We start from the raw sequence: 11,830 nt of genomic DNA on the forward strand, positions 1-11,830 counted from the left end.
TAATATGCACTCCATAACAACGATATTCAGGGAAATATATCAAATACAGCTCAGAAATATCTTTGCCATATTTTATCGAGATCGGTTCCGATTTGGATATAGCTCCCATATATATCTTCATCCGATTTCAAATTAATTTTGCACCAAATGGGCCATACAAGTCCGAATTTAAAAGATCCAAATGCTTCGGCATATTTAGTCCTTTGAACTTTAAATTATAATTATAATCATAGCGTGTATGATTGAATTCTCCCGTTAAAACGTTTAATTGTTATGTAGAGCTCTACTAAATTAGAAAAGTGGTGTAGGGTATCATAAAGTCGGCCCCGTCCGACTTTAAGACTTTCTTTACTGGTTTTCTTTTGAAATACATAAACAGGGCCTGGATTATTTTTCCAACAAAATATAAAATAAAAAATATTTTCTGTATTGCTTAAACAAATTGTCAGGAATCAAGCCCTAAGTCCTTAGAAAAAACCTTCCAAAATCTTTAAATTTAAAATTTTTCCACATTAAATTTTATGACATAATTGTGTCACAGACCAGTCAATGTCTAAATTTGGCTACCGTTTTAGCGGCATATTTTTTATTGCATTAATAATTTGTTTTTGTTTCTGCTTTATAATAATGATTTCGTATATTTTCCTAAACATTTGGTTATCTTATCGCTTATGTGTGTGTGGCTGCCTTGGTGATAAGTGTTGAGGATAGGTTTTATTATTTGGCCTATTAAAATGTTTTGTTATCTGTTGATGCCAGGCAAGATTTGTAGCATGTAAATGATAAGCCCACAGAATTTGTAAAGAATTTGTTGCTAATGTGATTTTTTTTATTAATTTCATATCCACAATCAGAGTGATTTCTTTAAGAGCCATGGGAAATACATGAAACTTTTATTTGATTTCAGAGTACGATCTATATATTTCTTGGAAATGTTGATCGCGACTGCTCCGCGTTCATCCGCTTAGTTCAATTTCGGCATACTCCTTTCAACATTTCGGCCAGAATCTCAAGAATGAATGCTTCAATATTGTCTTCCAAGGCATCAATTGAAACGGGCTCGTCTGTAAATAGTCTAGAGCAGCGCTGCTTAAGAAAAAATATCTCTATCCAGTCAAATTCCTCTTTGCTTATTTAAATCAAGAACTAAACAGTGTTAAGTCATTATTTACACAAATATTTTTTATCCATTTGCTTTAAAAATTATTTTGGCAAACAATTAAAAAAAAAAAACAATTAAATGGCATCGTAAAATATAAAGAAACACAAAATTTTAATTTTCTCTTAAATTATATCTTTTTTCGGCTGATGTTCTAGAACACGGTATTGAGCAGGGCTGGTCTAGAGGGACAAATGACCGGTCATGAACGCGAAATAAAATGTTCCCCAAACTCGTCTCTCAATACAGGGTGATATAAAAAGGAAAGGATAATCCAATTCTGCTCCAACTTTGCAAGTCCTAATATTTGCATCAGCTCTAAGCCAGGTGCGAAAATGGACTATACCGGTCCACTCCATCAAGTACCAGCCTCAAAAAGGGTTAAAATTTTGAATGATTATAACTCTCATAAAATGTGACCTAAGTGTCCGATGGTTTTCAAATTACACACATCACATTATTTTTATTAAACCAAGATCTGGAGTGAAAATGGAATATATCGGTCCACTCCTTCTGGTACCTCACCCACAAAGGGTCAACATTCATGAAACTTAAATATTCATGAAGCTCATAAATCAGCATCTGATTCCATTCAGACTTGGCACATCTCAATATTTACATCAACACAAGATCTGTTATAAAGATGGCAGAGTTCGGACCATTTCTTGTGGTACCTCCCTCACAAATGGTGAAATTTTTGAATAACCAAAATGATTTTAAAATCCGGTTCTCTTCATACTTCACACATCCTATTATTTCTACTAACACAAGATCTGCTGTGAAGATGGGATATATCTTCCACATTATATTCATGAAGCTCATAAAACAAGAAATTAGCATCTGATTCCATTTAGACTTGGCACATCTCAATATTTCCATCAACACAAGATCTGTTATAAAGATGGTATAGATCGGAAAATTCCTTCTGATACCTCCCCCACATAGGGTTTAAGAATTTTGAAAGACAATACGCTCAAAGAAAGCGAAATAAGCATCAAACTCTCCTCAAATTTCACACTTTCAAATATTATGGGAAAATATAAGAAATGGTCCGATCTCCAGCATGTTTATAACAGGTCTTGTGTTTATGAAAATATTGAGATGTGCCAAGCCTGAATGGAATCGGATCTTAATTTCGTGTTTTATGAGCTTCATGATTATTCAAAATTTTGACCCATTTGGGGAAAGGTACCACAAGGAGGGGTTCGTTATATTCCCTCTTGCCACCAGACCTTGGGTTAATAAAAATAATATGATGTGTGTAATTTGAAGAGAACGGGATGCTTTTCTCGGATTATATGATGGTTTTTGTTATTCAAAAGTTCAGCCATTTTTGGGGGAGGTTCATTTCATTTATTTCATACAATTCAATATAAATAAGCCAACATGGCCAAAATCTTATATTAACATACAATATTTCTTTAAATCAGAAATCTGATATGAATATGTATTTTATCGAAATTGGATATAAATTTTCGATTTCCTTCACATTTTGCACTTACAAATATTTTTATCTGTATTATATGAAGTATATCTGTCTATATCTGTAGTCTAATGCATATTTCCAAATTTTCCAAAAGTTTACACATATCTCATATAAAGTAAAGGAAGTAGTCGATATGGTCCAAATCTGTCACGTCGTAAAATTTATATCAGTTATAGGTCAGCTACGAATTGGTCAATATTGGACAACTGCTTCGGAACGTCCCCAATAAAGAGTCAACAAAGTTTGAATAATCATAACTCAAGGCTGGGGGGTATATATCTGTCGGCAAACCCGACTGATACTATTTTACTTGTTGTATTTGAAATTAGTATTCTGAAATATGGATTAGGTAACGATATCAAGACCTATTGTACGCTGACACAAAACATAAAATAACATTCTTTGTTTAATGCAACGATTAGGTAGATTTTTAAGAATAATATATTGTAATCAAGTTGTCTATTGAATTTCATTTAACCCTTTCAATTATCCATGTAAATATATTCGATTAGAACCTTGTTTTTTGTTAACACCAAACAAAGTATTACAAATTCTACTTCCAGCCCCGCCAATAACCTCTCAATAATAAATAATTAACACATTTTGCTTCTTACGTGATGTATACCCATCATACCTTTAATAAATGTTAATAAAAAAATTAAATATAATTTGCATAATTGTCTATTATTTCGAGACGCCATACATCTACCGGTTTTCAAATTGTTTACAATGGCAACAGCAACAACAGTCACAATTTGATGTCATCGCACGACAATGATTTGTTTACATTGTCGTGTTAAATTAAGCGCAATTGCCAACCAACAACACACATGTGAAAATGCATTCAAGAAATGTTATTTTGAAATGTTCATATTTCAAATCTAATGGATTGATTGCAATTTATTACAAATGAAAAAAAAAATACACAGACATTTTCTTATTGTTTCAAGAGGCAAGTGCTTATAAAATGACTAAATATGATGAAAGCCCTATAAGTTATGACGGGGATGGAAAGTTGGAATTGAAATAATTCAATTTTTTTTTTTTAAAAAAAGGTGATGAGTGTACAACACCAACTTAGGCCCTCCGAAAATACATTAAGATTATCATTTTAATCAGCAGATTAAAGAAAACTGCCTAAATAACGTTTTTATTTCAAACGCCTAAAATCATGCTACACATTTTTAATTTTATGTCTTGGGTGTCAAGTAACAAGTAAAAGAGTATCAGTTGGTTTTACTGACAGAAGATGTATACCCCCAGCCTTGAGTTATGATTATTCAAACTGTTGACCCTTTATGGGGGAGGTTCCGAAGTAGTAAGTCAACACTGATTATTTTTGTATCTGATCTAACACTGATATAAATATTACAACGTGCGAGATTTGGACTATATCGACTACTTCCTATACTTTATATGAAATATGTGCAAATTTTTGGAAAATGTGGATATATGCATGAGGTAACAGATATAGCGCACCGAAGTAATCCATTTTCATACTTCATATAATACAGATTTGAAGGAAATCGAACATTCATATCCAATTTAATGCGAAATCATAAATTCCGATAAATTACATAAGTATTGGAAATTGTGGGTGAGGTACCAGAAGGGGTTGGCAGATATATATTGTTTTCACAATAGATCTTGTGTTAGCAAAAATCTTTGCCTGTGTGAAATTTAAAGAGAATTTGATGCTTATTTCGCCTTCTTTAAGCGTTTTGATTTTCATAATCTTGAACCCGATCTGTAGCATTTTTAGAACAGATCTTGAGTTGATAGAAATATTGAGATGTGCCAAGTCTGAATCGAATCGGATGTTATTTTCCCGTTTTAAGAGCTTCATGATTATTCATAATTTTGACTCTTTGTGGGGGAGGTACCAGAAGGAGTGGACCGATATATCTCATCTTCACACCAGACCTTGGATCAATAAAAATATTGTGATTTGTGTAATTTGAAGAGAACCCGATGCTTATTTTGCATTTTATGATCATCCTCCCCCTTTGTGGGGGAGGTACACGAAGAAATGGTGCGATCTCTACCATCTTTATAACAGATCTTGTGTTGATGGAAATATTGAGATGTGCCAAGTCTGAATGGAATCAGATGTTAATTTCGTGTTTTATGAGCTTCATAATTATTCAAAATTTTGGCTCTTTGTGGGGGAGGTACCAGAAGGAGTACACTGATATATCCCAACTTCACAAATAAAAAAATGCTAATAAAAATAATGTGGTGTGTGCAATTTGAAGAGATGCTTTTTTTCGGATTTTATTATTGTTTTTGTTATTCAAAACTTTGACCCTTTGTGGAGGAGGTACAAGAAGGAATGATCCGATCTCTATTATCTTTATAACAGATCTTGTGTTGATGGAAATATTTTGATGTGCCACGTCTGAATCGAATCTGATGTTAATTTCCAGTTTTATGAGCTCAATGATTTTTCAAAATTTTGACCCTTTTGGTGGTAGGTACCATATTGTCCATTTTCCCACCTGACCTAGCACTGATGCAAATATTGGGATTTGCAAAGTTGGAGCAAAATCGGATTATCGTTTCTATTTCTGGGCAGATAATTGATTTTTTGAAAATTTTGATCTTTTGTGGGGTAGCTACCGGAAAGAGTGGACCGATATTGCCCATCTCCGAACTCGTCCTAAGTTTGACAAAAATATTACGATGTACCAAGTTTGGACCAAATCGGATACTCCCTTCGAGAGTTATTGTACGCTCCAGCCAGCCAAACAGACGGGCGGACATCGCTAGATCGACTGTACATGTCCTGAAATGGATTTGGTCTAAAGAGACCTAGGGTCTAAAACCATTATTTCGATGAGGCAAGTTTTGGCCCCCTCTAGTCATATGGCTGAGTGTATAAAAACGGAAACTTTGGAGTCGTTATTCTTTTTATCTCTTTTATGTAATTTAAGTTCTCAATATTTTACCTATACTAGTCTTCCTTTAATGTCCTTTGGAGTCGTTATTCTTTTTATCTCTTTTTTTAGTAATTTAAGTTCTCTATATTTTACCTAACTAGTCTTCCTTTAATGTCCCATCCATAATAATCTTGTATCCTTCTTCTTTTCCCTTGCAGTCTCCAATGAGCCATCTTTTGGAGAAGCCAAATATTGCGATGCCCATTAAGACTACTAGTGGTCAACTATCGACAACAGCAGCCGCCGCCGTAACAGTTACCACCAATGCCAATTTAAATGCCACCAATACAGCCGCCGCAACAGCCACAACAACAACAGCAACACCGAACACCACCTCCAAAATAAATGAAAATGCCGCCACTCAGACAAAAGATGTTAAGGGTAAGTCGAAGATGTTTTGGATAACAGCCAAATGTGAAATTAAATAGCTCTCTTTCTCTTCCTCTCGTCCAGCTAGTACAAATTTCGATGCCGTCATAATGAGTTTAACGGCTGGTGCAGCAGCTGGAGCCTTGGCCAAAACAGTTATTGCTCCGCTGGATAGGACGAAAATCAATTTTCAAATAAAGTAAGTAGCCAAAAAAAAACGTTTATCTATGGTTACGGCACTACAATTTATATCCTTCGAAGAAAATAACTAATCCGTTGTTGTTGTCTCTTTGATTCCAGTAAATCTGTACGCTATTCCTTAAACGGTGCCATTTTATTCCTCAAACAAACCTATGCCAAAGAAGGGGTGTTGGCATTATGGCGCGGCAACTCCGCTACCATGGCTCGCATTGTGCCTTATGCTGCCATACAGTTTACCGCTCACGAACAGTGGCGGAAAATACTTTCCGTCGACAAAGATGGCACAGAGTAGGTTGAGACAAAAAGCAATGGAAAAAACCTTCACTTGTTTCTGTGTGTTTTCATAACTTTTTACAAACTATTGCATCTATGCAGAATATTTTTTTAATTCGTTTTATTTTGTGTTTTCTTTTTTTTCTAGTACCAAAGCAAGACGATTTATTGCCGGCTCTCTGGCAGGTATTACATCACAGTCCTTGACCTATCCTTTGGATTTGGCCAGAGCCCGCATGGCTGTCACAGACAAATACACAGGCTACAAGTAACGTCCATTATTGAAATATGTTTGCATTATCCTCTTGATAATATGTCGTTTTTTGTTTCTCTTGCTGTTGCTATGTCTTTAGAACATTACGTCAAGTATTTGTTAAAATATGGATAGAGGAAGGACCCCGCACCCTGTACAGAGGCTATTGGGCAACTGTTCTGGGTGTTATTCCCTATGCGGGCACATCATTTTTCACCTACGAAACATTGAAACGTGAATACACGGGTAAGTTGAGGGGATGAACTAGGTCTATGGTTTTGAAGGGCAGCCCGATATGAAAAAGACTTTGGTTTTTTATCGTCATTAAAAATTCTGGAAGGAAAAGCTGTTTGATTTTAGACCCTAGTATACGTGTAGAAAGAGGGAGAATGAAACATGCATTTGTATACCCTACACCACAAGGTGGTCAGGTATTATGTCTTTGCGCATTTGTTTGTAACAGGCAAAAGGAAACGAGATAGACCCATAGTTCCTTTTGAAGATCTGCATAGATTCACATTCTGAGTCGATTTATGCATGTCCGTCCGTCCGTCTGTCCATGTATTTGTGTAAACGAAGTACAGTTCGCATTTATTGCCCGATCCAGATGAAATTTTGCACAAATCATTTGTTTGACGCAAGGGCGAACCCTATTGAAATTGGAGATAATCGGTAAAAATTTAGATATTGCTCCCATATATATCTTCGTCCGATTTGTCTTTCATTGTGCACCAAACGTGTAATATCAGCCCGAATAGTATGGAATTTTGCATATACAACCAAATTAGGTGTGAAAATAAGTATGCCAAATTTGATCGAAATCGGTTCAGATATAGCTATAGCTCCCATATATATTGTTCATCAGATTTGTTATTTTTGTCCTCCGCAGCCGTAATATGCACTCTGTAACAACAATATTCAGGGAAATAGATCAAATATATCGGCCTAGCCCGACTTTAGGACTTTCTTTACTGGTTCAAAATACCCTTTTAACGCTTTTGGGTAGTTAAATAATGGATACGACGCCGATTTTGAGTTACAGCCTTTAGTACTAAAGCGAATTTTGCTAATATTCACATAAAACAAGTTAAAAATTATCAGCCGTTTTTTCCAACAAATATATGCCCTCAGCCAATGTTCGATTATTGAAATATATTTAGACTTCTGTTATGATTATTCAAATTGTTGACCCTCTATGGAGTAGATTCCGAAGGAATGGATCAATATTGTCCCTTTCATATCGGACCTAAATAAATAGTGGTAAGAGCCAGGTTTGGAATATATAGACTACCTCCTTCACTTTATATAAGATATGTGATAATTTCTAGAAATCCCCGTTAAAATCTGCGTGAGGTACCAGATATATCGACCGAAGTATTCCATTTTCATATTTCGTCTAATACAGATAAAACTATTGGTATGGGCAAAATTACAAGAAAATCGAACATTTATATTCAATTTTATGCGAAATCATAAATTCCATATTTATCTCAGGTTTCAGGTTGAGAGAAATATATATAAATACAGCAAGATGTAAAGAATCGGCGGCTTGTTTCGCAAGTTATGACAGATAAAAGTATTAAAAATTGTGGTACCAGAAGGGGTTCGCAGATACATATATCACCTTCACAACAGATGTTGCTTATTTCGCTTTCTTTAAGCGTTTGGTATTTCTGGAACCCTATGTGGAGGAGGTACACGATCTTTATATAACAGATCTTGTGTTGATAGAAGTATTGAGATGTGCCAAGTCTGAATAGAATCGAATGTTAATTTCACGTTTTATGAGCTTCATGGATATTCAAAATGTCGAAGCTTGGTGGGGGAGGTAGCAGAAGAAGTGGACCGCTAGATCCCATCTTCACACCAGATCTTGTGTTGAAATGTGAAGATAACCGGAGGCTAATTTCGAAGTTTATAATCATTTTTGTTATTAAAAATGTTGACGCCTTGTGGGGAAGGTACCAGAAGGAATGGACCGATCTCTAGCATCTTTATAACAGATCTTGTGTGATGGAAATATTGAAATGTACCAAGTTTGAATGAAATCCAATGTTAATTTCACGTTTTATGAGCTTCATGGATATTCAAAAATTTGACCCTTTGTGGGGGAGGTAGCAGAACAAGTGGACCGATAAATATTCCATCTTCACACCATACCTTGGTTTAAAAAATATATTGTGATGTGTGTAATTTAAAAACCAAATTCGGCAGTTCACCACTTTCGGCCCAGCGAGGCAACTCTTTAGCTCTTTTGAGTCTATTTTCTTTCTGTTGCGGTGTAAGTTCATGCACTCTTTGGAATTTAAATGGCTTTACCTCGAACTCATTTTTCAATATTTGCCGAATGGAATATTGCAATTTGTTCAGCTCACGAGCCATTTTTCGGCCACTGCGACGCTGGTTTCGATCAAGTCGCTTTTTTTACTTTTCGAACCATTTCTGCTGATGTTGCTGTTTTCTTCCGTCCACTTCCTTGACGTCGGGTTACTCTACCAGTATCACGCCAACGAGCGATGGTACGAGACACAAAAGATTTATTCACATTTAAATGCTGGAGTGGTCTAACGATAGCCACTTGTGGCTTTCGAGCAAAATATAAAGAAATCACGAATTCCATCCGAATAACTTTTTTTCTGGAAAATTCTCACCAAAATGCTTTTCTACGCTTGTAGACAATATATTGAGCTGTCACTGGAATAATTTTAACAGCTATCGGATGAGTGGCTTAGAAATTACAGCAGTCTAAAGTTGGTTTTTTCATCTCACTCTGTAATTACTCAAAATTTTGATCTTTTGTGGGGGAGGACCGATATTGTCTATTTTCGCACCTAACCTAGCACTGATGTAAATATTAGGATATGCAAAATTGGAGTAAAAACGGGTTATCCTTTCTCTTGCTGAGCAGTAAAATATTTTCCTTGAAAATGATGACATTTTATGAGGGAGGAGGTACCAGAAGGAGTATTGTCTAAGTTTGACAATAATATTACGATGAGCCAAAGTTTGTCCGAACAGACGGACATAGCTAGATCGACTCCAAATGTCCTGATATGGATTTGGTCCAAAGATACCTAGGGTTTTAAACCGGGCACTTTTTGGTCGTATCAAATGATATATACCTATATCTCTCTAGCCATATGGCTGAGGCTATAAAAATAAACAACAAAAAATGTAATACGTTTTATTTTCACTTACAGAAATGACTGGTAATAGTAAACTAAATACTCTGACATCACTGGCATTTGGTGCAGCAGCTGGTGCTGTTGGCCAAACCTCAAGCTATCCATTGGATATTGTGCGAAGACGTATGCAAACAATGGGCGTAACCAAAGATGGGCACAACAAATATCCCAGTATATTTGTGACGCTAAAGACAATTTATAGGTAAGTTCCGGAAGGATAACTTCTCATTCATTTAATAATAATATATATTTTTTTTTGGTTTTCAGGGAGGAAGGTATTAAAAATGGCTTCTATAAAGGCTTAAGTATGAACTGGATAAAAGGACCCATTGCGGTGGGCATTAGTTTTTCGACATATGATTTTATTAAAGAATTGCTGCGCGATTTATTTCATCTGAAGAGGGGACGGGAGGGTGGCAATTCACATCATAATTAATTTTGCAAAACCACACCGCCGCCACTATGTACGTCCGCCATAAAGTTTTTATTTGCCTAGCAGAGCTATCAAGAAAGCCCAAATCTATTATTATTATTATTATTGTAATTTTTCATTGTTGATTTATTAGTTTTTAAGCCACAAAAATTACAAACAATTACCTAAGTTAAACAATTAATTACAAATCGAAGAGACTTTGAAAGTTTCCTTTTTTGTATACTAGTTCTGTTTTGTTTTAGTCAATTAAATCTGTGAACCTTTTCTTCCTCTTTACATTATTTGGTCATCTAATTGAAATGTTTACAAAATATTTTAGTTAGATAAATAATATTTTATAGGCTTTTGTTTCACATCTTTTGTCTCCTTAAATTTTCTCTAAGAAAAAATTCTTTCTTTTTTTAATCTTTTTGTAAATATTGTTTTCATTTTTGTTCCAAAAATATCCAGGTTTTTTGTTTATACCCCTCCAAAAAATTGTCATTTTATAGTTTAATTTTAAAGTCAAAGATGGGAGGTTTTAAGAAAGAAAGATAAACAATTAAAAAGTTTTTTTTTCTGTTTTCCAAATAACTTTCCACGACTGACCCATTGAATGTTTTTTCAAATACTCCTTTTCCAGTTCATCACCCACCCACCCGCTTTTACACACATTGAATACCATTTTTCACGGCCACACGCGCACAATGTGAGACAATAATATTTCAAATTGAATATCCTTTTTTTGTATTTCTGTAAAAAGCAAATTTACACCAAAAAAGAAAACAAAAATAAAAAACGAGAAAAAAATGAACTTATCCAAAAGAAAAAAACCATGTGAAAGATATTGTTTTAGATTTTTTGTCATGAATTTACACATGCATATATATATAACAAAAAAAATTATATTAAAAATATACATAGATCTACATGATATTTCGAAATTCTGAGAATTTATGCTAATTTATCAAATAAACAAAATATATGGCAAACCAAAATTAATGATTAGATTACAAAATTAATTGTTTTTCGACTTTCACAAGAGCCACAACAACTACTACAACCACAAACAAAAACAACTACTACTACTTCTACATAACCTATATTTCGAAAAAAAAGAAGTGAATAATATTGTCTATTATATAATTGTGATTGATAAAAAAATATGATTTTTTTTAAATATTACTATGTAACTGTGTATGATATAATTATATATCTATAAAAAAACAAAAACAAGAAAGAAGAACAAAACGAAAAAAAGTGTGTTTAAATTGTAAATAATGATAATAATAAACAAATTGTTATTAAAATTTATTTAATGGGGTTTTATTTAATTTGTGTAAATTGGGAAATGAATTTGCTATTGGGAAATAATTTTTATACCCTGATAAGGGTATTATGTCTTTGTACATTTGTTTTTTACATGGAGAAGGAAGCGAGATAGACCCATAGTTACTTTTGAAGATCTCCATAGAATCAATTTCTGAGTGGATTTAGTCAGTCCGTCCATGTATTCTTGTGAATAAAATGCAGTTCGCATTTATTATCCGATT

The 11,830-nt window shown here is 34.2% G+C and overlaps 1 protein-coding gene across 1 annotated transcript in view; it reads left to right on the forward strand.

Annotated features, from left to right (window-relative positions):
* The window catches only part of LOC101892163 (mitochondrial coenzyme A transporter SLC25A42), a 31,640-nt gene extending 20,130 nt beyond the window's left edge, over nt 1–11,510 (forward strand). Inside the window, exons 3-9 of the mRNA XM_059132251.1 lie at nt 5,743–5,965; nt 6,038–6,152; nt 6,254–6,442; nt 6,576–6,695; nt 6,781–6,926; nt 9,881–10,067; nt 10,133–11,510. Of these exons, the coding sequence (XP_058988234.1) occupies nt 5,749–5,965; nt 6,038–6,152; nt 6,254–6,442; nt 6,576–6,695; nt 6,781–6,926; nt 9,881–10,067; nt 10,133–10,301 (1,143 nt within the window). The 5' untranslated portion in view covers nt 5,743–5,748 and the 3' untranslated portion in view covers nt 10,302–11,510. The remainder of the gene's footprint in view (nt 1–5,742; nt 5,966–6,037; nt 6,153–6,253; nt 6,443–6,575; nt 6,696–6,780; nt 6,927–9,880; nt 10,068–10,132) is intronic.
* Nucleotides 11,511–11,830: the final 320 nt, after the last annotated feature.

This window comes from Musca domestica, unplaced genomic scaffold, assembly GCF_030504385.1.
Source record: "Musca domestica strain aabys unplaced genomic scaffold, Musca_domestica.polishedcontigs.V.1.1 1, whole genome shotgun sequence".
NCBI lineage: Eukaryota > Metazoa > Arthropoda > Insecta > Diptera > Muscidae > Musca > Musca domestica.